General features: G+C 55.2%; 2 protein-coding genes and 1 long non-coding RNA gene across 4 annotated transcripts; 2 read left to right on the top strand and 1 right to left on the bottom strand.

Annotated features, from left to right (window-relative positions):
- Positions 1–2,138: 2,138 nt before the first annotated feature.
- LOC111943985 (uncharacterized) lies at positions 2,139–6,974 on the bottom strand. Its single transcript, XR_002871116.2, has 2 exons — positions 6,545–6,974; positions 2,139–5,764 (listed from the first exon to the last, which is right to left on the bottom strand). It is a non-coding gene; the product is annotated as an uncharacterized LOC111943985 (long non-coding RNA).
- Positions 6,975–7,005: 31 nt separating this feature from the next.
- Positions 7,006–23,976, top strand: PGAP6 (post-GPI attachment to proteins 6). Of its 2 annotated transcripts, none has more exons than XM_086854370.1 (13): positions 7,006–7,176; positions 11,172–11,349; positions 12,837–13,044; positions 13,123–13,256; positions 13,623–13,888; positions 15,035–15,354; positions 16,052–16,145; positions 16,707–16,830; positions 17,474–17,610; positions 19,452–19,630; positions 20,405–20,551; positions 20,902–21,018; positions 21,466–23,976. In XM_086854370.1, the coding sequence occupies exons 1-13, from the start codon at positions 7,080–7,082 to the stop codon at positions 21,760–21,762; spliced, it is 2,298 nt and encodes a 765-aa protein (XP_086710496.1). In that variant the 5' UTR covers positions 7,006–7,079; the 3' UTR covers positions 21,763–23,976. The 2 variants fall into 2 exon arrangements, with proteins under 2 accessions (XP_086710496.1, XP_086710497.1); XM_086854371.1 differs by having other exon boundaries at positions 7,044–7,176; positions 13,156–13,256.
- A 602-nt stretch (positions 23,977–24,578) lies between these two features.
- MRPL28 (mitochondrial ribosomal protein L28) lies at positions 24,579–27,472 on the top strand. The gene is made up of 5 exons (XM_086854372.1): positions 24,579–24,964; positions 25,051–25,203; positions 25,843–25,977; positions 26,575–26,661; positions 27,067–27,472. The coding sequence occupies exons 1-5, from the start codon at positions 24,677–24,679 to the stop codon at positions 27,148–27,150; spliced, it is 747 nt and encodes a 248-aa protein (XP_086710498.1). The 5' UTR covers positions 24,579–24,676; the 3' UTR covers positions 27,151–27,472.

The following is a 27,472-nucleotide window of genomic DNA, read 5'->3' as shown; positions in this document are numbered from 1 at the left end:
CTGGGGCTCTGGGAGCAAACAGAGCATTTCTAGGCACCAGTGGAGGGGAGAGACTCATGGAAGATCTGAGGCTCCCTGCAGAATTCCACACTGGGATCCCCTCCTGCACCACCAGCCCCGTGCACCCTTTTTCAGGACTGTGTTGGAGGGCATCTCCTCCGGGAAATGTTGGCAGGAGATACAAGAAGTACAGGGGCTCCTGGCAGCTGTGACCCTCTGCCTGGGAGCAGAGTGAGAGCAGCCCGAGGACATCCCTGTGCCAGGACATCTCTGCACACCCAGCACACAGGGCTGTGCAGCGGTGTAAGACTTCTCCTGTCTCCACCTAATGGTCCTTTGCTGGGGTGCCACTGCCGAGGGGTCCTGGGGAGCTGCAAGGGGAGCAGATGGGGCTCAGCTCCAGATCCAGCAGTGTGGGACGGTGTCAGGGCACAAAAAGGAGCCCAGGAGTTGTGCTGGTGTCTGCACCCCCCTAGCCCTTATCGCAGCCCGCAGCAGGGTGGCCGTGGTGGGGGGCTGATAAAGGAAAGTGTGGGCTCCCCTCCAGCTGTGGGTGTGGTGGGAGACTGGGCAGCAGATAGTCCTAGGAGGCTACAACCTGCCAGGTGCTGAGTAAGGGCTGGGAGGCCCTTAGTGAGGGGGGAAGGTTCAAGGAAGCCTCAGGGTGGCTCACAAAGCCAGCCAAGGTTGCCACAGGCTCCTTTGATCCTTGGCACTGGCAAGCATGGCCTCTTCCCTAGTCCCACAGCCTCCAGGCACCATCAGTGAATGCAGAGACAGGAGAAACTGCAATAACTCCAAAGAGAGAAGGAGGCCCTCCAGGGTCTCTTGTGCAAAGCACCACAGGCATCATCATCCCACATGCCCACTGTTCCTGGGCTCAGGGAGGAAGGGAGGAGAAAGCCAGTCTGGGCATCCCTGGCCAATCTGATCTACCTTTGGATAGAGCAGGTGCTGGAGCAGGTTCCACCCTTCCAGCCAGGAGCATCACCCAGGCAGAGCTGTAGGCACACCTTCCTGGGGATCTGGGGAGAACCAGGACACGGTGGGGGCTCAGGGCACCCTGGTGTGCAAGGAGGTGTGAACTGGTGGGGACAGCACTGGGAAGAGCCAGCCTCAAACCCAGCACGGACTCGGGCTCCTCCAAACCCAGCCCCTGAGGGCTGTCATGGTCCCCAGCACGGTGGGTAGGTGCGATAAGTGTAAGAGCAATGTGGGGACAGTGTGCATGTGAGGGGTGAACATGCACATGTCCCCAACTTGCTTTAGCTTCTGCCTTCTCCCAGGCCGTGCTGTGACCTCAGGCGGGACACAGCGGGTGGCCATGGGCAGTGTCCTGCCTCTGCAGCGCTTTGCCGAGGTTCTGCCCGGCCCGAGCTGCCGAGCTCGTGTTGTCCCAGCCGTTTGTCCCTGCTGCCACAAGATGGGGACCTCAAGCCGTGGTGCTTTATCGGGGCCGGGCAGAGGTGAGGGCTGGCAGGAGCGGGGCTCCCGGGTGCTCTGGGGACACTGCTGCCGGCTCGCAGCGGGGTGCAGGACCCCTCCCCATCATGTGCCGAGCCGAGAGTTCCAACCCCGGCCCCCTCTGGCCCATAGCACAGGGGCTCCCTTCGCTGGGCATCCCTTGGTGGCCATGGCTCCGTGTGCCCCAGGACACACAGCCTGCCCCGTGGGACACACACGCTGGCCGCAGCTTGGCACTCCCCGAGCTGCCATCCCTGCATCCCTGGAACCCACCAGCACCACAGCAGCCCTGCTCTGCAGCAGAACACGTCAGGTGTTTGCCCCAGTGCTGGCCCAGGCTGGTTTTGCAGCTGGCAGTGCTGCAGCTCCAGCTGGAGGCAAATTCTGCACTGCTACAGCAGAGCAGCCTGAAGAGCCCCAGCTGACTCTGAGGAGGTGGATTTGGACACAAAGCCCCCTGATCCAGGCCATGGCAGCACTCAGGAAGCCAAATCACACCAGGCAGCTTCCACAGAAGAAAGAAGATGTATATCTCCAGGCCATGGCTGTTTTGATGTCTCCACTCTCTGCAGGCCTTTCTCAGCTCTCATTTATCCTTGATGGACAAAGCAGCCGGGTTCAAAGATACCCCCAGAACAGCACAGTGTTCTGTCCTGTGGTGTCACCAAGGCAAGTGGCATCTCAGAGCTCATTTTTATTGAAATGACATCAGGAAATGAGCTTGGTGGTAAAGACTTACCCAATCACAGGACTTCCACCAGTCTCCTGAGGGGCTGCAAACAGCATTGGCCAGATGGGTTGGATTCTAATCTTGTTTTGTTGGCTAGATAGTCATGTCCCTTCAGAGTGTGTCCTGGAAAGGGACACAGAAACACATACTTCTGGAGGAGGTCAAGCATCCCAGGGGAGTTTTACAGGAATTCTCCATGAATTTTCTATCTTCCCAGTAGCAAGGGGGATCTAGCAAACAAGCAGTGGGAAGACAGGGAATTAATTCTGCACTGGAAGCTGATCTCAGGAGACCAGTCGAGAGATCCTCTTGTTGGAATGAGGGAAATCGTGGTGTGTTTTACAAACTGTTCTTTTCTATACATCACATATTGGAATTCACTATGGCAATAGTGTAACCCATGAGTGGTGCAGCCAACAGGTCTTGTGCTTCTTTGCTGTGCATTTGGACAGGCACTCTCTCCTAAATGTCAGATTTTCCCTGCTGAAATGATCTCCCTGATTTGTCTGGACCCTTTTGAATTTTAAGCCAGTGCTTGCAGCTCCTCCAGCTCAAGAATATTTGAGAACTTAATAATGACATTCTCCACTACAACACAAGTTATTGATGACAGAACAGTAAAGAATAATGGTAAACAAAGAACTGGAATCTGTCACGGAAGGAAAACAGACTCATCTGAAAGGATTCATTCTTGGCAATGGCCATGATTATTACTCATCTCCTTCTTCGATTAAAAGTCCCACTGTTTGTTGTTGTTTTTTTTTTACTTGAAGCCAACTGGTTTGTAGTTCCTTGGTTTCCTCCTTTTACCCTGCTAATCACAGGAGATGGTCTGATTTCTGTGAACCCATCCCCTTCCCTCTTTTTCCAGAGATATTGGATGTTTGGAGGTGGCTTCCATCAGTTTTTGAGGTAAAGGGGATTTTTTTTTTTCAGGCAAGCGGTCTGAAAATAAGGAATGATTGAAATACACTTTAATTCAAACTTTTTTGAATCCTCCCACCTCCTCCACTGGCTGTTTCGCCAGTGGAAAAAAGGAAAAGTGGTAGAAGACAGAAAATGAGCATTGATTAGATTTTCACTACAAAGATGGAAATTGAATAGAAATGCAAAATCTTTCTTCCTGCTGGTTTCCCTGTCTTCCTACCACACAGCAACCACCTGGGAGATCTGATTTTGCTTGGAGATGAGATGATAGGCAAGGCTCTGCTGGTGACATCAGCGCTTCCTCTCTCCGTGTGTTGTTTTTCTGTGTTTTTCAGCAGCAGGAGATGCCATCTGGGGAGGGCACAGCTCTGGTTGTGTTCCTCCAGCTCCCACACAAGCAGTAAGAGCAATTCCAGAGGCTGCATTCCTGCCTGTTGCCTTCAGCATCTGTCTGCTGCTCACGAATTTGCTCTACCTTTTATAAACCTGCTGATCCTATTTGTTTCCACAACCTCCTGTGGCAGTGAGTTCCAGAAGTTCATTCTCCCACCTGCTCCAAATAAAATCCTTTTTATCCATTTTAAGTCAATCTACCAGACTGATCGATGGCCTCTAACTCTCATCATACACCAGGTCCACATTCTCTTTATGATTTTGTAGGGCTGGCATGTTTTTCTCCCCCTTCTCCAGAGAAAAATCCCAACCTCCCCAGAACTCACTCATATTGCAGCTCCCCCATCCCTTTGATCTCAGTTGCCCTGCTCAGGGCTCGAAGCCCACAGTGTTCTTACATCCTGAGATGTTCTGTTGTGACAAGACAAGGGGTGATGGTTTCAAACTAAGAGGTTTGATTTAGATTAGATATAAGGAAGAAGTTTTTCACAATGGAGGTGGTAAAACATTGGCACAGGTTACTCAGAGAGATTGGGGTGCTCCATCCCTGAAAACTTTCAAAACCAGGTTAGATGGGGCTCTGAGCAACCTGACCTAACGGAAGCCATCCCTGCCCATGGCACAGGGGATGAACTAGACAACCTCTAAAAGTCCCTTCCAACCCAAATTGTTCCATGAGTATAGGATTTTATGATCAGAGGTCAGACCTGCACAGATATGGGTGCACCAAGCTGTTACACAACAGGCAGGAGGTCTCTCTTTCTCATTTTACAAGCCCTTCCTGATGACATCAACATATTTTGTCGGCTTTTTTTTTTCTGCACATCAAGCCTACAATTTTGGCAAACCATCAGTGAGGACTCCAGCATCTTCTTCCTGAGATGTAATAGCCAGTATAAGTCCAGCCTCCTCTGTTTTAGATAATATTTCCCTATCTCTTTATCTACACTGAAAGGATTGACCTTCTGTTTTCCCATTTGTGAGTAACACAGAGAGCTGCACAGTGCAAAGTTCCACAGAGTACATCAAATATCCTTTCAGCAGTCTCCTGCAGTGCTGGAGCATCATCTGACCGTTCTGTAAAAAGACTGAAACTGTGCAACTCTAACAGCAGAGTTTTGGTCCCCAATCCTGGGGTACAGTTCTTCATTGTACTCTTCCTTCCCCTGTCAGAGTGACTTCAAGTCAGGCTGCTGGGGGGACACAATTCAATGAAGATCTAGCTGAAGATAGTTAAAAGAGAGAGTTTTCCAGTCAGTGCCACTTTTTTACTCCTTGCACTAGGATCAAACAGAGCAGCAGACTGTGCCAGCTCTGTTCTCTCCAGAGACTTTTGCACATGGCCAGGAGGATCCCAGCTATGGATTTATGGAAAGCAATACAGCAAAATGTGCATTGCAGCTGCTCATCCAGAAAGCTTTTAGACATCCCTCAATAGCTGAGCAGCTCAGTGCCTTTATTAATAGTAGAAATGTATTTATCAAAATTCATGGGTCAGCACAGTTAAAGCTCCATAAATCCAATTTGCACAGGCCACCATTATTTATTTTTCCAGGTTGTTGCCTCAAAGAGGGATACTTCCAGTATATAATCCAGACTTCTCCACAAGCCTGTTTGAAACACTGTAGGAAATACACTCTGCAGAACAGGGTCTTCCTCTTTTCTCTGACTTCCTGATGAAGGGCTGTATGCAGGACTCATGACCAAAGAGCAAGAAGCAGAAGTGGTCAGCCCTAACCATCACAGGGACACCGACACCACATCCAGAGTGTCACTGGCTCAGACAGAAGCGCTGGCCCCAGCACGGCCATGGTCCCTCAGGTTTCAGCACAGACAGAACCCCCCATGTGGTTTTCTGAGTCCTGTGGGGTTTTTGATGCCACACAGGATGAGGCAGATGCCACTGCAGCTGTATCTTCTGCCTGGCTGCAGGTCTTTGTGACCCACCTGCAGCACTGCCTGTGCGTGTGGAGGAAGCTTCATCTTCTCCAGCTCCAGCCTCAGCCCTAATCCAGCTCTGCAGCCAAAACGAGACCGTCCCTGGCCCAAACTCACCCCTTCTTGGCTGCTTAGCCAAAGGGAAAAAGAGCAGCCCAGACAGTCACTAAGGCAATGACAACATTTTCATGTCCCCATGTGTTTGGAGCAGCTGTCAGTCTGGAGGTGGCATGTTCTACAGCATCCATCCACACAGTTACAGCCAACACTGGAATGCTTTTCTTGGGAACAAGCAACTCCAAGGGACCCAAGCTGTGAAAGAAAAAATAGGTATTGTAACACATTCTGGATCTGACTTTGCATTGTGTTAGATAAGTTTAATTTATGCTCAAGTCTTTGAGATTCAATGGCATTTTTTGTCTCTTTTAAGAGGAAAATTACTAGAAACGGCACTTCAAGAAAGTAATTCGTAAGGGCTGATTGGAAATGAGCTGATATCTTTAAAAGTGGAGCTGAAGGCTGACTTAATGTGGGATAGGGACAGAAGGGTTTATTTGTTTTCCTCTTAGAAGGAGAGCTCTGAAAATCCAAGGATGGTATCACACAGGGGCAAATGGAAATGAACAAGCAGTGAGCAAATTGAAGCTGGAAATTAGCAGAACAGTCTTTTCCCATCCCTTGAGCTTTATGTGCTCAAGCTTCTGGGCTGACTTCAGGGAAGTCTTCTCCTAAATCAGATGAGGACACTGCCAGCTTTGAGCACACAGTCTGCTCTGACTGGGGTTTTGGTGATGTCAGAGTTCCTAGAAAATGGCATGCACTTCCCTGGGGGATTTCCTTCCCATGACCCAGGAGTTTATTACAAAGAGTAACATCTTGCGAGAGCAACCCGCGAAGATTTTGAGCTCCAGAAGTAGAAACTCCATTTCCAGGAGTTTGACTGGGAACAGGCCTGCAGTCCCCAGCTAAGCTGAGCCGTAAGGGAGCGGTGGGATTCTTGCCTGAGCAAGGACTCCAAGTCTGTCCCTAAGCTGCATTGTTTCTGCTGGGGAACTATCCCAAGCAAAACACAGGTAAAATAAAATCCTTAACTCTTTTGAAATCAGCTGGAAAATCGGCGAATGAGTTGACGATGCCTATGAAAGGCACATCTCCCGTGAGTCCCATGAACATGGCAGATGGGTGAGAGCAGAGAGAGCGATCGGACCTCCCAGGAACGAGCATCAATGAAATCACCCATCAGTCGAAGGGCTGAGCCCCCGCAGCGATGTCCCGTCTGAGCGGCGGGCTGTCCGCTAATGACCGAGGCATGAGAATATTTGCGATTTTAAACCCACGCCAAACACCGCCTTCCTCGGCCTGCACGGCGCCGAGCAGCGCAGCCGGGAGCACCCCCTGCCCCTGCCCGGGATGCTGCGAGGCTCATCCCGGGGGTGAGCGGGGCGGCTCAGCTGCCAGCTGCGGCCCGCTTGGTGCCTCCCGGTGCTGCCGGTGCCGCGGGGGGCGGGCCGGGGGCCGGGCCGGGCCGGGCCGGGCCGGGCCGGGGCGGGGCGGGGCGGGCGGCGGAAGCGGCGGCGGCGGCGGCGCTGAGGGGCGGGCGGCGGGCCCGGGGCAGCGGCGGGCGGCCATGGCCGGGGCAGCCGGGCCGGCCCTGCCGCGGCTGCTGCTGCTGCTGCTGCAGCTCCTGGCGCTGCCCGCCGGCCGTGCCAACCGCACCGGCCCCGGTGAGTGCCGCTGAGGGCGACCCGCGGGGCCGGGGGGCGGCTCGGGGGGCTGAGGCGGCGGGGGGAAAGCGGAGGGTGATGTTGAGGGGAGCCCCGGGAGCCGCCCCGGGTGTCGGAGCTGCTGTCGGGGCGGATCTGCCGTGACTTTGGGGGGCTCGGTGCTTTCCCGAGGGAGCCGGGGGCTCTGAGCATCCCCGGGGAGCAGCGCTTGTGCCGGCCCTGCAGAGCAGTGGGAGGTCAGGCCACTCGCAGAGGGTTCTGCTGTGTTCGCAGCGATTCCTTTCCTCGGCTTTGCCTTCTTTTCGGGTTACTTTGCTTGCAGTGCGTGCGGACGGAGGGATGGGAGCGGGGCTTTGGGAGAGCGCTGGCTCTGGGGTCCCGCGGGGATCGCGCCCCCTCCTCCGGAGCTGCTGAGGCGCTGGAGAGGTTCGGGCAGCTGAGCTTGTTCACCTGCTCGCCCCAGCCCGGAGGTCGGCTCGTCCTGCCCGGGGTTGTCCTGTTGATGCCGGCTGTGGCTTCCTCACAGTCCGCAGAGCGTGAGGTTCTCGGGGAGCCGCGGCTGAGATGGCCCGGTGCCCCAGGCCCACCCTGCTCTGGCATCCTGCTCGCTGGGTTCCAGCCCCGCAGAGCTCCCCGAGCCTCAGGTGTGCTGCTGCCTTTGTCCCGGCGCCGTCCCGCCGGCTGTGGGAACGCCTCTGGAGGGAATACCTCGGTACGGTCATATCTGGGCGCTGGAAAAGATCAGCTGCTCCCCAGGGGAGCGAGGGGGATCCTTGTTCCACAACATTTGTAGGTGGATTTTAGACCCGGGATGAAGGAACAGGATTTTTGTTACGTTTTAAATAGGAAAACATCCTGCAAACATAGCCCCATCTTTTCTTGAGTCAGGCTCGTCAACACTCTAGCTTTAGACGGTGTCTGCTTTGAAATGAGGGCTTCATCCCTTTGATGGGGCGCCCTGTGAAACCCGCAGTCAAAGTATTATTTCCTAAAACTACCATGAGATCATCTTTGGACAAACAAACCCAAGCTGTAGCAGGTGACTCTTTACTCTGAAATTGAAATAATGTGTCTCCTCTGTGCATCGGGGATTCTACTGCATTCTGTTCCTTGTCTTAAAACGCTTCTGGTTTTTGCACAATACGTTTGAAATCTGCTTATGCGAAATCTGTATGGAAGGGGATGGAAAAAAGCATCCATTGGACGGGTCTCTCGCTCAGTTTAAACCTTGTTTCACATCCCAGAGCAGTCAAGTGGGACTTTCCAGGTGTTGCCATGCTGGTGTTGAGCAGGCTGAATAGATGGGGACGGACACAAACAGAGCACAGCACATGCCAGAGAACTCTCTCTTGATGCAAATGGGCTGCCAGAGCACACGCTTCGGCTGCAGTGACCTGTCTTTCAGGCTTTTCTGTGCTGATGTTCCGTTTATCTGTGGAATTTCCTTGTCAGCCTGGGTGGAGAGAGTCACATACCAGATCGCTGGAGCAGCTCTGGGTGCCCAGCACAGCCTGTGAGCAGGAGCTCAGCCCTTGTCACCACAAGAAGCTGTTTGTCAGTGGACTTCGTCCACAGCCCCAGCTGGTGCTTACCTGGTGACAGGCAGTGCGTGGGCAGGGCAGGTCTGCCTGCTCTGACCTGGTAATGCTCTTGAGCTCACTCCACATAATTGACCAGTCCTTAATAAAGAGCACTGCTGATTGCTGGAGTTTTTAATTTTGCAGTTGGCCTGCCCTCTCCTCCCCCAAACCCACACAAAGGGAGCTTTGACTCCGTGAGGACGTGCAGGATGGGCGGTGGCCGTGGCTGACAGCTGGTGGGCTTGGGGCAGGTTGTAGGTTGTCTGATGGGACCTGCTGCATGGAGAAGGACCGGAGCTCTCCCAGCTCTAATCGTGCTTTGTGTCCCTCCCTAGCCTCGTCCTGTGCCCAAATGTCTCCGTGGGCTGCCAGAAACGAGTGTGCCAGTGCGTGTGGAGTGTGCTGGGGGTGCGGGCACCACTGATGGAAGCCTGCTCCTTTCCATAGCCCCGGTGTGGGAAATGTCCCTGGGCTTGCAGGGATCACAGCCTGCTCTTGTCTGCAGCACCCACGCGCTGCGCTGGTGTTTCAGCCAGGGAGCATTGGTTTGAAAAGCCCCTTTTGTGGTCTCTGCTCCTTGCTGGCCTGGAGAGCAGTGTGACCCCAGCGTGGGGACTGCAGTGGGACAGCTCTGCCCAGGGGCTGTTGTCTCTTGGCTGCTCAAGGCTCACTTTTCCCTCTGGCCTTTCCTGACTCCGTGCAGAAGGTGCTCCCTTGGCTGGCCCCTGTGGCAGCCCCTGCGGCAAGGTCAGGCAGCCGCACTCTTCCTCCAGGAGCAAATCCTCCAGCTGCCTTGTGTGGCTGGTATTTCTCGCTCTCCTGTTTCTTCCTTTCCCTGCTGGGCTTGCAGGATGCCCGCAGGCTTTGGCTTGGTGCCTTGCCAAGGAGTTAAACCCATGATTACTGTTCCTGTCTCCTTGCAGTGCCATGGGTGCAGGCCGGTGAGTGTCCTCCTTTGGGGCATGAATCGTAGTTCCTGCTAGGATTAGATTCCTTCCGGCAGGAAGTACGTCCCAAGGATCTGGTCCTGCCTGAGGATTGTTTTCCTCCTTCTTTGCTGTCTTTCTTACACACAGTTGGGTCCTCTGTTTGTCCAGCACGACCCTGTGCAGCTTTGAGGGAAAGCAAGTTAACTCACCCTCACTGCTATTCTACAACAGAAATGAGGAACCTGCCTCTGAAATCTGTTTCTCCCCACTCTGGGGATTCCAAAGTAGGAAAGGAGCATCAGGAAGCACTCCACAGACACATGAAGACATAAGCTTCCACCCTCTTGCTGAATGTTACAAACCTTGGTTTTGGATGCCCTTGGCTCTGCTGTCTCTGTGCAGTTTATACCTTTCTCAGCTGGTGTGATGCCTCTTTTCCAGCCCTGAGCTGCAGTCTGGCTGGTTTGGGTAATGATTAATTTTGCAGGGGGTGGTCTGTAGGTGCACAGCTGGGCAGAGGGATGGAGGATCTAGTTTGTCCTGATGGCACTTTGAGTAGCTGTTGTCCTCTTGCACACCCTTTCAGCCTACCCTGGGGCTGTTCTCTCTACCCCAGCAGTCTTTCTTCCAGCTGGGAAAATGGTTAGGCTTTAGAAGACATGTATGAAAGAGTTACATTTGCAGCACATGAATTTTCATTGTGTCGTGTGTCACAGAAACCTGAGCTGGGTAAATGGATAATCACAGAATGCTTTGGCTTGGAAGGGGCCTTTAAAGATCATCTTATGGGCAGGGACACTTTCCACTATCCCAGGTTGCTCCAAACTCTGTCCAACCTGGCCTTGGACACTTCCAGGGATGGGGCAGCCACAGCTTCTCTTGACAGTGCTTGCCTCCCCCACCCTCACAGGGAAGGATTTCCTCCTAACTTCCAATCCAATCCAAACCCCCCCTGTTTTAGTTTAAAATCATCCCCCCTGTCCTTTCACTCTCTGCCCATGTGTAACATCAGCCCACATGCTCAGCAGAAGGGCAGAGCTTTTACCTCTTGGCACCACAAACTGCTGCCAGGACACAGGGCACCCCTGTGCTGCCTGCACCCATCTGCTCTGGCTGTGCCCCAGGGCTTCCTGCTGCCTATTCCATCACCTTTCCTTCTGCCCTCAGCCTTTCCTCCTGACCTTTTCCTCCTCCTTGGAGTCTCTGGTGACCTCTTATCTTCATGGCACGTTTCTCAGAGTGTAGTTTAGGCATCTGTTAGTGCTCTCTGGCTCAGGGAGATGGTTTTATAGCAGGCATGTGGGTGGTTCTGGCTGGAGGTGCATGGATCACCACATATCTAATGGGACTGGAATGAGAAATCAGGGACACAAAGTGCACTTTTCCAAGAAACATTTAGTCTCCTGTGTGCTTCTGTGGGTGGATAAAGCCCTGCAGCCTGCCCCCAGCAGCTCCCCCACCAACTGCTGTGCTCTCTCCCTTCCAGACTCCCTGTATGTCTCCGAGTACTTCTCCCAGAGTGCTCAGAAGCTGTCCTTCTACAGCTGGTATGGGAATGCCAAGCTCTTCCACTTCCACGTGCCAGAAGACACCGTGCTGCTACGCTGGCTCCTGCAGGCATCCCGGGGGAAAGGCCCCGAGTGCACCAGCATGGAGATCACTGTGTATGTATGTCCTCGTGCCAGGGCTTGTCCTTGTGGGCTTCTTGTCCCCTTGTCCTGGTCACTCGTGGCTGGGGCTGGTTGATTGTGGAGGCTGGGTAGTTCCTCAGCTGCAGGAGCTGGAGTTTCTTCGTGTAGCAGGACAGAATCTGTTTTTAAACCTGTAGGAGGGTTTTGTGTTCATGTTACCAGCTGATCTGGGGCTGCCTGTTAGGTGTGGTGTCCAAGAGATCCCCTAGGACAGCGGAGAGAGCTTCACAGCAAGGCAGATGTACTGCTCAGAGGTGTTTCTGGCCTGGCAGAACCTGCACATGGTGCCAAAGGATGTGGCAGGACTACGAGGGACTTGAGCAGACCCAGACTGGTTGGGGATGGGCAAACTGCCCAGTGCAGGAGGGCTGAGGAGATTTGGGGGCACTTTGTGCAGGGCGTGGCCGAGCACAGAACAGAGATAGGAGATACCAGTGATGTTGTGTGGATACAGGAGCATGAGAAGATTGCTTATATCTCACAATCAGTGAAAGAAATGCTGCTTAAATCAGTCCTTGACTTGTTGAAGGATTTGAGGTCCAAAAGTTGGCAGATTTTGAGCTTTATCTTTGGAGGACACCGAGCTTCCTCAGCAAGTTGTGCCCATGGAGTCACATGGGTCTCTGGCATCCATTCCAGATCTGGGAGTGACTGAAGCTGCCTGGCTTGTGCTTCCCTGGTGTGTCCGGGGGAGACTGCCACTCTTAGTTGTTCCTGAGCTGCCTGGCACTGATGGTCTTCCTGTTTTCTGCTTCCCAGAAGGGTTTCCAGCACTTTGGGGACATGAGGGACAAGGCAGCAGCTAAACAATAATCCAGGAAGTGATGGCTAACCAGATAAGCTTCAAGGGGTAATAACGTATCACCTGTCATGTCTGCTTGCTGGACCTGTTGCAGTGCAGTCCAAAAGCAATCAAATTAAATGCCAAATTGACTAAATAAATATCTTCCACGTTCCTCAGCTGTGTGTGTTCCTGCTTCTTCACATGCTTATCTGGAAAGCAGAAGTACTGCTGTACTGAAGTCTGTAATATGGGTCTTCCTTGGAAAGTGACTTTCCAGTCTGTCTGTTTGCCTTTCTTAGAAGAGGAAATGGGAAGATGCAGATCTTAGCTAGAAAATTAAAGTTCTTTGTGGAAGATTTTCCCTATTTGGGGAATTTGCTGGTGGTTATAAAGCAGTAGTCTGTGGGTGGGGCTTGGCCTTAGCAAGTGTTGGAAATTTGCTTCCAGGCTTGATGGAACCATGTAAATCTTAATAAGCTGCCAAGTTAAACCAATCTCTAAATAAATCCCAGATAAGCTAATAGCAGCCAATCCTCACCACATGAAAATGATGACTCCACCTGAAAATGTGGGGTTTTCCAGCCTGCTCCCTTTCCAGAGGCCAGTTTGTATCCCAGTTTATCTTGCCAGTGCCTGCAGATCCCTGAGTTTGCTCTCACTGTGCTTTCTCTGGCAGGCACTTTCGCCACGGAGCCCCTCCCGTCATTAACCCGCTGGGCACTCGCTTTCCTGCCAACGCCACCGTCCGTCCCTCCTACAACATCAGCATCACCCTGAGCAGTGCTGTGCAGAACACCACCTTTGTGAACGTCACCACCCCTGCCTCTGGGGACTGGTTCATCGCTGCCCACCTGCCCCAGGCTGCGGGCAGGATCGAGGTGAAGGTGAGGGTCCTGCCCAGAGCCCTGCCCCGCGTGTCTCATCACAACCACGGCTGACCCCTGTGCTCTCCCCTCCTGCAGGGTTTCTCCACTCCATGCCCCTATATGTTCCAGGCAGATATGTTTGTGCTCAGACTCACTGATATGCCTGTCCTGGAGCCTGGTGTCCCCATGCCACACACCGTTCTCTCGCCTGCTAAGCCACTGCATGTCAAGTGAGTGGGAGCAGCGGGTGGGCAACTGAGGGCACGGCGGGGTGGGATTTCCCACACGAGCTGCCATGGGGAAGCCAGTGTTGTTCCCACGTGGGGCTGGAGCTGGGGGGACTCTGAGCCTGTTGCTGAGCTCCCTGCAGCAGTGGCAGGGTCTGCACGGGGAGCACACGAGCACCCTTCTCCGACTCTTCCCAGGTGGCCATAGATTCATTCAACTGCAGGAATTTTAGCTCTTCCAGATGTTTGCCCTGGGAAGGCTTTTCACAGCACCAACCAGGGCTGTCTAGCTCTTGTCACAAAGCCCTGGGGGCCTGGGCTGGTGTTGAGAGTGTAAGCTCTGCAAACTGCTGCTCCCTCCCCATGCAGGGTCTTCGTTCCCAAACACGCCACAGGGATGCGGTTCCAGCTGAGCAGCTGCGTCACCAGCGAGCAGAGAGCCTGCACCGTGCGGGTGCTGCTGGGCTCCATCACCCTGCCCCAGTCCTTCCAGAGGAGCCTCACCTGCACAGGGAGCATCAACTGCAGCCTGGCCCTGGATTCGCCCCCCTGGGAGAAGTGGCTGCAGATCGTGGTGGAGAGTCTCGGCACTGCCAATGCCAGCGTGTCGGTGGAGATGCTGGCGTCCTTCACAGGTGGGATTCCATGCTCTGGGAAGGACCAGAGGGAGCTCTGTGTGTGCTGTGTCCCCCCTTTGGGTGCCTGGCTGTGGTGGCTTATGCTCCCCATCATGCTCGTTGCCTACTCTTGGATGCCCTAATTTTTGCTTTGGGGACAAAATTGAAAACTCCGGTGTTCACCCCAGAGAGGCTTTTGCTAGAGCTGCCTGTTTGGAAACACCTGAAAAGTTCAGTGTTGTTTTACTAAAGGCTGTTAGGGAAGCAGCAGCTGGCTTAAATTTTGGTGGGGAAAATAGTTTTCTGTGGTCCACCAGACTAAGGCTGTGTTGATTACTAATTGGCCAAAAGCAGACTACAGGCAGGAAACGGCCTCACAGAGGTTAACTTGGGGAAATGTCTGGGGTTGTAGTAAGGAGATGTTACCATTTCCAGTGGCACCGTGTGGCTCAGGTGGTCACAAGGTCCTTGTGGCTGTGATAGGCACATTTGCACCTATTACATGACCATAACCCCTGTTTGACTGCTGGAAGCTCACCAGCTAGGTACATTTTTAAAGTTTTTTTCTGCTGGGGGTTCTGCCATGTCCTCTTCGAAGCAGAGACTCATCCTTTGTGCTGGAGGACCTGGCACTGACAGCAGAGGTGTTAGAGGGTAGCACTGGAGTCTCTGGGAGCAACGGGCTGTCTGCAGCAGTGGGACTCTGGGTGTCCCATTCAGCTCCATCTGCTGCAGTGTGATGGTCTGTGCTCCACTGGGTTGGCTTGTCCCTCCTGCTCAGCTTTGCTTCCTCACAAAACAAAGAGCTGGAGGGACTTTAGTGCAGCCTGTGGCTGTGGGACAGCTGGGTGCTGAGCTCTGCTGCTGGTGAGTGAGCACTCGCTGGGCACCCTGATGGTGTTGTGTTATCCCTTCTTCTGTTCCCCATTTCCCTGCAGCTCCAGGGTGCTTCCACCCACTGTGCCACTGTCTGGCTCCCAGCAGCATCCCAGCTTTTGGATGCTCCTCCTGCAAAGGTGGCTCCTCAGGGACAGTTCATGCAGGGTGTGAACAACCTGAACTCCCCCAGTTTGTGCTGTTGCTTGGAGTGCTGGATCTGCTGGGGCCCTGCCTGGGTGAGGTGCTAGAGCTGGCTGTGCTGATTCCTCTCCTTTTTCACTCTAGTTTGCAGACCGGGAAGCACCAGTTCCTTCCTTAACTTCATCAGCCTAAACCAGAGCCAGGCTGGTGCCAGACCAGGAGCAGCAGGCAGCTCTGCTCCAGCTGCAGGAGGGGCTCCACACAACGTGTCTGGCCAGCGCAGCTCCTGCCTGCAGAGCCAGCCCGTCGTGAGGGAGGACCTGGACGTGGTGTCCGTGCGCTACCGGCTCTTGAACGGCCCCAGCGTGCCCGTGAGCTCCCTCTCCCCCAGCCTCCTCCTGCTCAACCTGAACACAGGCATGGACAGCGGGGGATCCCTCGTGGTCAATCTGCTGCTCAACAAGGTGTGCAGGATGGATGGGGTCGTGTCCCCTCAGCAGGGCTCCTCCCTGCTCCTGTGTGCTCCAGAGGTTGTAGGTACCAGTGGGAATATTTCTCTTTTTGTTGTTACAAAATACTCTGAGCCTTTTTTAGCTGCTTCCAGCGTGTCCCACCTGCCAGCTCCAATTCAAATGCCACAGCCTGCGGCATGTGGCGGCAGTGACGCAGAGGAGACAAAATGGAAAGCAGCTGCAATGCCATCTTCTCCATGGGAGCCTGGCACCTTGCCACCAGGAGAGGAGGCTGAGCAGGGGAGCCCAGGGATGTTCCTGTCCAAGTCACTGATGCCCAGGCTCCTTCACTGCCATCACCACCAAAATCAGCCCCCTGAAATCCCATGAAACATCCTGAGGGCTGGACCTGGGCTCAGCCCTGATGTTCTGCAGACTCTGACTTGCATCTCCCCCGTGCTGGTACTGAAATGATGTTTGGGTATCCCAGCTTTGGGGCAGTTCCCCTGGCAGGGTCCCCCACGAGGGTCTTTTGCCACTCAGCCATGACACAACACAGTGGTAGCACAAGGGCCAGTGGAACAGAAGCCTCAGTTGGTGGGTGACTTGACCCAAAGGATTTATTGTCCCATGGGCACTGTGGGAGAGGAATGGTGTGGGGGGATGGCATCAGGGTGCCCTAACGTGTGACACTGCTCTGTTTGCACAGACATCCGCGAGCCTGGCCAATGCCACCGTGGCAGCCTGCGTGAGTGCTGCTTCACCAGTGCTGTCCCTCAACGCCACACGCAACTGCAGCACAGGTAGGAGAGGTGCTGGCACTGCCACCAGCTCAGCTGTGTCATCTCAGGGCTCTGCTTTTAGACCTGGCCAGCTATTAACTGCCTCAGGATTTCATGGGGTGTCCCAAAGAAACTGATTTTTGCACAAACCCTCATGAGGTCTTTGTGCTGGCACATTCTCAGGGTGCTGGGGTGCAGGTGGTGGTCTTGGCACCACGAGAGAGCCTCCACCAAAGGAAGGTCTGGTTACCAGCTGGGGCTCTTCCAGCCTTGTTGGCAGGGGGTTTGGGGATGGTGAAGGTACTGCTGGTGTGCAAAGCACAAAGCTGAGCTCTGGAGGACCAGCCAAGACAACAGGCTGTTCCAGGTGCCTTGTGCTGCCCAGGTATGTGCCAGGAACTGAGATGAAATTAAAAATTGAGATCTCAAGAAAAAGGCTCTTGGAGAGCAGGGGTACTCTCCATGCCCCTGGTGCCTCCTGAGCATGGGAGCAAGGAGCCACAGGAGGCAGCTGATTCCTGGGATTGCTGTGGGCCCTTCTCCTCAAGCCCTGGCATATCACAGCACCCTCTTTTCTTTCAGCTTTTTCCCAGGGCTACCCTCTGAGTGTGAGCACGTCCTCTGCAGAAGCAATGCTGATTGTCCTGTACCCACAGACAGATGACTGGTTCCTGTCCCTGCAGCTCCTCTGCCCCAAGGGACAGGGGTGAGTCTGGATGTCATCCTGCTACACCCCACTGCCCTTGGCTTGTATGAGCAACCCTGACCCCCATCCTCCTGTCTGGGCTGTGGGCTCCTCTCACCTGGTGGCAGTTGAACTGTGATGCAGAGGGACAGGGAGGTGGGTGGCCCTGCTCTCTTGCTCCCTTGTGAGCACCCAAGCAGCTTGTTTGGGGCTGAGCTGGCACAGCTCACACAGACTGCAGATGGCAGAGCCTGCCTAGGTGACTGTCCCCAGGTGGATTTGGAGGTGATAAGTTGGGAAATAATGCTGCTGTTACCCTTCTGGGAGGTCTCTAAGGTGCAGGCAGCTATGCCTGAATTCCTGCTGGTTTCCTGTGTAAGGAGCCAGGTGCATGATGCAAAACAGCACTGGTGACACTGGTCCTGAGGACAGTCCTGGGCACTGGGGTCTGCCATGGGGTCTGGGGAGAGCTGACACCCACCTGGACATCAGTTTGGCAGCCCAGGTGGTGAGGGAGCAGACTCTGCTCCTGGCTCTTGGGAGGGATGGAATAGATCCCGAAATACCGGGGAGCTTGCATGCTGGAGCATGGCCTGGCCATTGGGAGCAGGGCACAGGGCTGTCCCAAGGGCTGTGGCACCGAGAGGACATGCTGTCCTTGCAGGGAATGTACCAGTGCCGAAGCCAAAGTGACGGTGTTCGCGTACCTCACCCCCTGCTTCAACGACTGCGGGCCCTACGGGCAGTGCAGCCTCCTGCGCAGACACGGCTACCTCTATGCTGGCTGCAGCTGCAAGGCTGGTGAGTGCCTCCTCCTGGGAAGCTTTGCCATCCTCCCCCAGGGGACAGCACCATTTAAAATGGTGGTGTTTGAGTTGGAGAGCCCGGGGTCTGCCCTGGATGGCAGTGCCTGGGGAAGCAAGGTTCTGGGAAGCACCCAGGGTAGATGGGGAATTGGGATGAGGACAGCTTGGAGTCCCCCAGGGCTTGGAGAAAGGCTTCTGAGCATCCCCAGAGAGATCAGGGTGCCTGAAAATGCCTGTGTCAGAGCCCATGCCTGTCAGGGAGGTTTGTTGTGTAGGTTCCTGGTACGAGATGCGATGAGGCCGGGCTGCGGTCCCTGTGCGCCTCCTGCCAAGAGCCTCAGACTCAGAGGTGCCCCTGGAGGAGGAATATCTGTGTCAGCTCCTAATTATCTTAATGGCCTGTGGTGTAGAGAAGATGAGCTCTGCTGTGCTTGGGTGGGTCTGTGCACCTGTTCTCAGCAGAAGGACAAGGCAAAATGTGGTTCCCTGCTGCTCTGGGCCTGAGCCAGGACCTCCCTGCTGCAGTGCTGATGATGGGTGAGGAGCGAGATGGAGAGCAGCATCCCAATTTCCCCAAAGGCTGCCAGGTTCTGGGAAGCACACAGCACCTTAAGGGAACTGGGGAATCAGGCTGAGGACAGCTTTCCGCTGAATCACTCCGAGCAAAATGCCCCATCGGCATGTTGGTGACCCAGAAATAAAGCAGGGACAGAAGGTTCCCTGGGCCCTGCCTGGCAGGGAGCCAGCACACGGGGCAGAGCTGCTGCTGTGGGTTCCAGTGACTCTGGAATGGGATGGATGCTACTGTCAGCTCTGCTTCTTGACCATGGAGTGCCTGCACATACCCCGGCTGCCCTGTGGCTGACCTCCTTTTTCCAAAAGGAGGGCATAAGCATCCTAATCTTTAATTAAAATAATTTAAATAATTAAAAAAAAGAAGAGGCAGATTTGTGCTTGTAGAGATTGCCTCAGTTCAGTCCTTGGTATCCAGTCAGAGGCTGAGAGTTGTGTTTTGTGTCATGCACTGTCCTTTAGGAAATTTTCACTCCCAAGCTCCTGTGCAGCCCTGGATGTCAGCATGGGCTGAGGCAGTGGGTTTGTTCAGCCTGTGGAAGATGAGCTGGAGTGGGACCAACCACACTTTCTGCTGCCCATGGGGGTTACAGGGACCCTGGAGCCAGGGTGAACAAAGGGAAATGGCAAGAGGCCACAGACATTGGGTGCAGCAAGGAAATTTCCACTTAAATTGAAGAAGACACATTTTTTCCCCCTTCAGAGCTGGATTTTTTTTCACAGGTTCCAGGTCTCCATCCTTGGAGATTTTCAAAAGTCAGCTGGGAAAGGTCCAGAGCAGCTTGACCTGGTTTTGGGTCTGCCCTGCTATGACAGCTGCTAGGAGGGGAGCCCAGTGGCTTCCTCAGTGCTGGGAATTGTTCTCCACCTGATTCCTGGGATCTGTAGGGATCTTGCACCCAACTCCCACCACCACATGAAGCATCTGAACCTTGGGTGCTTGATGTTCCAGCAGCAAGTAGCATGTGTGTTGAGTTCCTGCAGGGATGGACAGTACCAGTCTGGATGTAGGATGGCCTCTGCTACATGGGGACAACCTGGGGAATGTCCTCAGGGCAGCCATGGGGCTCTGCTGGGGTTCCCCAGCTTCCCACAGCAGAGTGTGTGATGAGTAATGAGACCACCCTGAGAGCAGGAGGAGAAGAGGCTCAGGGACAGTCTGGGTGTGGGATTGCTCCTTCTTGGGCATCCCAGGCTCCTGCTGGTTGCTGTGGGAGGATGAGGCAGGGCCTTTGAGATTCACAGAAGCTTCTCTGTCTGCAGGCTGGGGCGGCTGGAGCTGCACAGATGACACCAAGGCTCAGACCGTGGGCACACAGAACTTGGCCACGCTCCTGCTCACCCTGAGCAACCTCATGTTCCTGCCTGCCATTGCAGTCGCTGTCTATCGCTACTACCTGGTGGAGGCCTCTGTCTACACCTACACCATGTTCTTCTCCACGGTAGGGCCTGCCTGTGTCCCCTGACACCTCCCCCTGAGCTCTGGGAATGCTGCACCAGAATGAAGTCCTTGGTGGAGCAGCCTATCCTGGAGCTCCACAAGGAGGTTCTGGGATCACTGGACAAGCACCTCCATCCAAGAATATTAAGGGATTGGGATGGACCTCAAAAATCACCTAGTTCCATGGACAGGGACACCTCCCACTAGACCTGGTTGCTCGAGGCCTTATCCAACCTGGCTGTGAATACTTCCAGGGCTGGGCATCAACAACCTCCCTGTTTCAGTGTCTCACCATGCTCACAGTAAAGCATTTCTCCCTCATACCTAACCTAAATTTCCCCTCTTTCAATTTGTACCCATTAGTCCTTGTCCCATCACTCCAGTTACTGAGAAGAATCCCTTTCCAGCTTCCCTGAACCCCCCTTTCAAATGCTGGAAGGTGCTATGAGTTCTCCATGCAACCTTCTCTTCTCCAGAAGAGAACAGCCCCAGCTTTCCCAGCCTCTCTTCATAGAGCAGGTGCTTCAGTCCCCTTATCAAGTCCATGTCCCTTCTCTGGACTCGCCCCAGCGCTGTCCTGCCCTTTCAGAGCTGCTGGGACATGCAGGGTGCCTGCTCTCACCTGCTTTCCATGCCACAGTGGTTTGGTGGAGCTTCCCGGAGCCACTGCAGGAGGGATCCTGCCTGTGTGCTGAGCCTTCTGCTGCCTCCCCTTCCCACAGAGCCATGTGGTGCTGCTGGGTGATGCTGACCTTTGCTTTTGTCCCATCTGCAGTTCTACCACGCGTGTGACCAGCCGGGCGTGGCTGTGATGTGCATCATGGACTATGACACCCTGCAGTACTGTGACTTCCTGGGCTCCGTGGTGTCCATCTGGGTCACCATCCTGTGCATGGCCCGCCTGAAAAAGATCCTGAAATACGTGAGTGTCAGGTGGCCCAGCCAGACCACGAGTGGCCACGCTGAGCCCTCTCACCGCTGTGTTGTAATGACACAGCTGGGTGACAGAGCCTGTTTGTCACCCTGGGTTGTTTTGTCCCAGCAGTTTGGTTGGTTTGTGTGCTCGTAGGGGCTGGGCCTGAAGATTTCCCCTGAGATTTGGGGTAAAGGTTCATGGGTTCTGTGGTTTCTCCTTCTTGAAAGTGTTGTCCCTGACTCTTGCATGGATGCCGAGCTGGGTAACCAGAAGAGGTTCTCCTTGCCTCTGGCATGTCTGGCTGTACTCTCTCGACAGATGAGCTCCTGACAGTAGTGGTGGTGTCTCTTTTGCAGGTGCTTTTCATCTTGGGGACCCTGTTAATTGCCATGTCCCTGCAGCTGGACCGCAGAGGGGTGTGGAACATGATGGGTCCCTGCCTCTTCGCCCTCATCATCATGGTTACAGCGTGGGTAAGTGAGGGCAGCCAGGCTGGACCTGCTGCCCTTTGCTCCCCATGGGGAATGGTGGTGGTAGAGCAGATCCGAGGCTCCAGCCTATCCACAGGCATGGCTTGAAACCCTGAAACACCCAGGTGGAGGGGGCAGGGCAAGGGATTCACCTTCCAGTCCTGCAGTAGCTGAGAAATCCCCTGGTTCTGGGTCTCACACCTGGAGCTGCAGTGCTGTCGCACAGCATGGGCTGTGGCCTGGCCCTGGGCAGGAGCTGTGCCTTCTGTGCTGGGCTCTGGTGCCACAGCTCCTGGGGGGCTTTTGCACAGCAGAGATGGGCCCAAGCAGCGGGGGGGCTGAATTCCTCAGGGACAGCAAGCACCCTCTGGGAGGTTGGCAGATGCTCTGGGGTCTGTCTCCCCCCTGCCCCAGCCTCTGCTAAAGCCCCATGTGCTCTGACCCCCCCAGGTTCACCACGGAGCAAAGCGCAGGCACTGCTACCCCTCCTCGTGGAAGCGCTGGGTTTTCTACCTCCTCCCAGGGATCACCTTGGCTTTCATTGCCATCTCAGTGTACGCTTTCATGGAAACCAATGAGAACTATTACTACACCCACAGCATCTGGCACGTGCTGGTGGCTTGCAGCGTCGCTTTCTTGCTCCCTCCTCGGGACAAGCATAAGAAGCCCTGGGCCTGGTCCCAGAAGCTCACGTGTCGCTATCAGATCTGCCAGAACGACCGTGAGGAGCTCTATGCTGTGACCTGACCTGTCCTGGTCGCAGGGGTGGAGGGATGGGGAAGCTGCTTTTGGCCGTGGCTGCCCCTCGTGTGTCGTCAGTCCTCTCACGTGCTCGTTCCCTGGACAGGAGGGTGCAGCGTGGAAAGGGTTTAGAGATGAAGATGGCTTGGGCTGGTCTTGTGGAGGCAAGTTTGAGGCCAGCTCTGCTTTTCTCCTGGGGTGGGGCAGGCTCTTCATGGCTCAAGATCAAGGAATAGCTTGTCCCCCACCTCCCTATAGCCCTGGGGGAAATCGCCAACCCTTCTTCCCCCGCTGCTGCATCCATGAGGCTTGGGCTTAGCCCACAGAGCTGGAGCCAAGGCTTTGGCTGCTGGGCTCTTCTCTGCACCCTGTCCTGGTAGAGGATGTGGGACAGGGACCTCCCCTGCCATCCTGCAGTCAGCATTTGAACCCAAGAGAAGAACATGTTTCTTCTGATCTGGGGAGCAAATGCTGCCAGGTGCCCTTGGTGCTGATGGGGAGGGAGGGAACTGACCCCAACATCTGCTGGGCCCTTGGCTGCCATCTCCTTGGGGGTCTGGAGCCTCTCTCCCTCTGAAACAGGTGCTGCTGCTCTTACCTGGTCCTGATTCTGTGGGGAAAGAATGGGGCTGGGACTTGGGCCCTGGATTCAGGATCAGACCTGGCAGGAATGTGAAAATCCCCACGTGGGGACATGCAGGAGGCAGCAGCAGCATCTCACAGATGTGAGAGCATCCACAGCATCCACAGCAGTGCAGGGTTCAGACTGAGTTTCACTTCAGCTCTGGAAGGAGCCAGGCTGATGGTGTTCAGGTATTCAGCGTTTTCCTCCTTTTGGGGGGTTTGGCATGGGCAGGGCTCTCTCTGGGGCATGTGATTCGGGGTGGTGCCTGAGCTGCTCCTCCAGCCTGCTGTGCCTCGGAGCCTGGATGTGCTGCAGGGTCCCAGCCCAGCCAGGAGCATCACCAGGGGCTCCCCAGGTGGCCAAGGTCTCCTTTGCAGCAGCTCTCACCTTAGCCTTACTCTAGGCCACGTGGAAAGCAAGGGCAGAACTTGGCAAGCAGGGAAGTTGTCTTTGCCCATCCTTCTCGTACAGATAAGGGCTCAACTACATCGTTCCAGCTGTGTCAGCCTGGTGGTGCTGCTGGGAGCCCCTCCTCAGGTGGCTTTGGGGAGGAAAGAGCTTTTAATGAAGGATTTGCCTCCTCGGGGTTCTTTCCTTGCTTTGAGGAGCACCCAGCTCAGCTCTGCACTTTATCCCTCTGCAAAGTCCCCCTTTTTAAGCAGGCTCAGGACAAGTGAAGGACACTTGTCCACAGCCAGCAGTGTCATCCCCCCCTCACCCATGTCCCCTGCGTTTCCTTGTGCTGCTGCCATCCAGGGCAGCATGGCAGGAAGGGGGACATGGGGCCCTCAGGGCTTCCTCCGACTTTTATCACTTTTAGGCACTTTTTTTTCCCCTGTCTCAGTTTGCACAGCGGTGCTGAGGCCACAGCACCATGGCAGGCGACCGCCGCTCCTTCACAGCCGTGCCGTCCATGCCGGGCCACCTGGGTGCCACCAGACTGGCCTGGGTGCTGCCAGTGTGACCTGGGTGACACCAGTGTGACCTGGGTGACATCAGTGTGACCTGACTGCTGCCAGTGTGACTTGGGTGCCACTGTAACCTGGGTACTGCCGACATGACCTGAGTGCTTCCAGTGTGACCCAGGTGCTGCTGGTGTCACTCAGGTGCCACCAGTGTGACTTGACTGCTGCCAGTGTGACCTGGGTGCCACCAGGGTGGCCCAGGTGCCCCCAGTGTGACCTGGGTACTGCTAGTGTGACCCAGGTGCCACCAGTGTGACCTGATGCCACTGATGTGGCCGGGTATTGCTGGTTATCATAGAAAGCAATAATTCCTCATCTGGCCTTTCCCTTCAGGGATTTCCATGCTGGAAGCAGGAGAAGCTTTGGGGCAAGAAATCCCGCGAACGTGATTGTTTATTTTGTGTTTGATCGTTAATTTTTGCTTTACCCCCTCCCTGCTGACCTGGCCTTGTGCCTGCAGGAGGGAGGGTTAATTATTTTGGGTAAAATCTGAGCAAATTCCTGTGTCTGGGGGGGAAAAAAAAAAGGTTATTTTTTTTCCTTTGCTGTTAATACCTGTGATTATTTTATACAGTAAATTTTAAAGCTTACAGTTTTATAATTTAATAAAGGTGATGGTATTTGCGGGCAGACGCCTGGTGGCTGCAGTCACACAAGCACAAGGCTTGAAGGGACCTCATCTCATCCATCCCCCTTGTCCAGGCAGGGCCACCTGGAGCAGGTGACACAGGAGCATGTCCGGGTGGCGTTTGGGATGTCCCCAGAGAGGGAGATCCTTCCCTGGGCAGCTGTTCCAGGGCTCTGCCACCCTCCGTGTGAAGTTCTTCCGCACAGGATGAGTGAATGTCCTCAGTGGGAAGGGACCCACAAGGATAATCCACTCCAACAACCCCACCCTGGGCATCCCTGGGCATCCCTGAGCATCCCTGGGCATCCCTGGGCATCCCTGGCAGCCTCGGGGCTGTGCCCATTCCCTGGGCAGTGCCAGCACCTCTGGGGAAGAACCTTTCCCTGCTCTCCAGCCTGAGCCTGCCCTGGCCCAGCTCCAGCCGTTCCCCCGAGTCCATTGAGGTGGATTCCGCAGCGGTTCCGTCCCTGCCCATCCCCGCTCCGGTCTGGGCCCCGCCGGGCGGAGCCGGGACCGCGCTCCTGCACCTTCCGCGCTTGCTGGGGAACGAAACGCGGGCGCGGCGCGGCCCCTCCCGGCCACCGTCGTGCTCCGTCGGCGCCAGCCAACGAGCGGTGGCTGCGGCTCCGTTCGCGGCCGCGCGGGGCGGAAGCGGCGGCGGGGCCCAGACCGGGCCGGACCGGGGGACGTGGGGCCGGGGCGATGCCGCTGCACCGCTTCCCGCCGCGCCTCTGGGCCGCCATGCGGATGCGGGAGGGCATCTGCGCCCGGCTGCCGCAGCACTACCTGGCCTCGCTGCAGGACGACACGCCGCCCACCCCCGTGCACTGGGAACCGCACGGCCTGCGCTACCGGCGGAACCCGCGCACCGGGCAGCGCGAGCGCGTGCAGGACGTGCCGGTGCCCGTGTATTTCCCGCCCGCCGCCGACGAGGGGCTGTGGGGCGGCGAGGGATGGATCCGCGGCTTCCGCTACGCGCAGAACGACAAGGTGAGCGCCGCGGCCTTCCCCGAGCCCGGGCCGGTGGCGGCGGGGCCTCCCCCCGGGGCAGCGCCTGACGGCCGCGCCGTGCCCAGCTCTCCACCAGGCTGCCCAAGACGTGGAAGCCGCAGCTGCTCAAGCGGCAGTTCTACAGCGAGATCCTGGACGCCACGCTGACCATCACCGTCACCATGCGCACGCTCGACCTCATCGACGCCGCCTTCGGCTTCGACTTCTACATCCTCAAGGTACCGCACCCGCCGGGGCTGCGGCCAGGCGCGGCTGTGCCCACGCTGCCCTCACCATGGGCTGGCGGGCCGGGAGCCCCAGAATTCCGGCACAGAAAATCCCAAGTTGGAACAGACCCACAGGGATCATCCAGTCCAACCTCTGGCCCTGAACAGGCACCCCAACAACCCCACCCTGTGCCTGAGCAGTGTCCAAACTCTCCTGGAGCTCTGGCAGCCTCGGGCCGTGCCCATTCCCTGGGCAGCACCAGCACCTCTGGGGGAAGAACCTTTCCCTGATCTCCAGCCTGAGCCTGCCCTGGCCCAGCTCCAGCCGTTCCCTGCTCCTGTCCCTGTCCCAGAGACCGGAGCTGCCCCTTGGGAGGAGCTGCAGCCCCCGCTGAGCCCTGCCCTCAATATCCTCTCCTCCAGTCTGAACAACTGCTACTGTTAATGTTTTAGCACAGCTCTAATGCTGCTATCTATCTGAGTTTGATATTAAAACTCAGACCTGTCTCCAGAACAAATCCAACAGATCTTTCCCCTTTCACAAGTGTTTTGAGAGCCTCTGCTGTGTGTGGATAAGCTGTCAGTGTGCTGGGAGACTCCTGTGTTCCCTGGTTGCTGGTCCCTTGGTGCAGCCTAACTCCCTTTCTGCAGACTCCCAAAGTTGACTTGTGCTCCAAGCTCGGGATGGATTTGAAGCGGACGATGCTGCTGCGCCTGGCCCGGCGGGATCCCAAGCTGCATCCCGATGATCCAGCCAGGAGAGAGGCCATCTATGACAAGTACAAGGTGGGTTCCTGGCCTGCAGTCCCTGTCCTGCTCTGCAGTGCTTGGATGGTCACCTGTCACTGGTGTTGGTGCTCTTGTGCTGAAGGACAAGAAAATATAAATATCATCTCTGCAGGCTCCTAATTTTTGTACTCATCATTTAGGGACACAAAAAGCAGTATTTTTGCTGTGATTGAGGTCAGTGAGAGTCTGCAGTATAAAACAGTAAGAATTTGTGCTGCCCCTGGAGGGAGGAGCCCGGAGTGCCCATGTTCAGTTCTGTGCAGCTGGTGGTGGTTGCCAGCATGGAAACAAAACCAGCCCCCAGAGTCCACAGAGTTGTGCAGAGAAACAGCCCCAGAACTGCATAAAATAATTGCAGGAGCAGACACAGCTGATCAGAGAGTAGGACCCCTGCTAAAAAGAGAGAAGAGAAGGGGACCTTGGTTGTTAAAAATGAGGGAACAGGGCTCTAAGATTTGCCCATAGAAATGTTTCCAGTGGATCACATTTGTGTCATGGGCACAGAGAGGGTTTGCATCTTGGCCACCTGCAAAGATTGCTACCTTCTCCTTTTATTATTATTCCTAATAATATTTATTATTCCTAATAAATTAGGAATTTGTGATCCCAGAAGAGGAAGCTGAATGGGTTGGCTTGAGTTTGGAAGAAGCCATAGAAAAACAGAGGCTCTTGGAAAAACAGGTGAGCTCCTGAGGCAGTGCTCAGCACTGAGGTGTTGTGGCTGCACGTTCACCTTCGTCATGGGGTGTGTTCACCCACGTGCTCCAGTACACACTGGTGGCAGGCAACGTGAGGAGGGAAGGGAAGGAAAGGATCCTTGGGAGCTACGGATGATTCTCATCTGCTCTCAGAACTGGGGGAGCTGCTGAATGCCCCACACAGGTTCCTGCCCTCTCTGAGGGAGGGTTACAGAGCTGAGCAGCAGCTGTGGCACAACAGGTTACCTTGTTCAGCCCCAGAATGAAAACCCAGTCACATCTTCCTCCGTTTTCAGCTGCCAGCAGTCCCTGGGCTCCTCACTGCACTTCCCCTTGCTGCTGCTCAGGTTCACTCTTTTCATGTGGTTTATCTTCTGCTTTGTTGCAGGATCCTGTCCCTCTCTTCAAGGTGTATGCTGAAGAGCTTGTCAGCCAGCTGAAAGAACAGCAACAGGCAGTGCAGAAGCAGTAGAAGGAGAGAAACCTTGGGAGCAAAATCCCTGCTGCAGACAAAGCACTGGGGTTCAGGGGCCCTGCTGCCTGAACCACACTGGTGGGGAAGGGGCCACATGAAAACACACACTCCTGAAGTGTCATGACAGCCTAAATTCAGTGAGGACCTGTTCCTGTGGGCTGAGGAAAGAGTTTCTATGATGTGGCTCTGAGAGTTCTTGTCAGACTGACTCACTGTGGATCTCCTGCCTGTGCAAGCAGTTGGCTGCTGTTGAGAGCCCCGCTGTGATAGGAAATATACATTTTGGTATTAACAGCAGTAAACTTCTCTCTGATACTTA

Source organism: Cyanistes caeruleus, chromosome 17 (genome assembly GCF_971803275.1).
Source record: "Cyanistes caeruleus chromosome 17, bCyaCae1.hap1.1, whole genome shotgun sequence".
Taxonomy (NCBI): Eukaryota; Metazoa; Chordata; class Aves; order Passeriformes; family Paridae; genus Cyanistes; species Cyanistes caeruleus.
The sequence above is the reverse complement of the archived record's forward strand: the minus strand, read 5'-3'. Positions and strand labels throughout refer to the sequence as shown.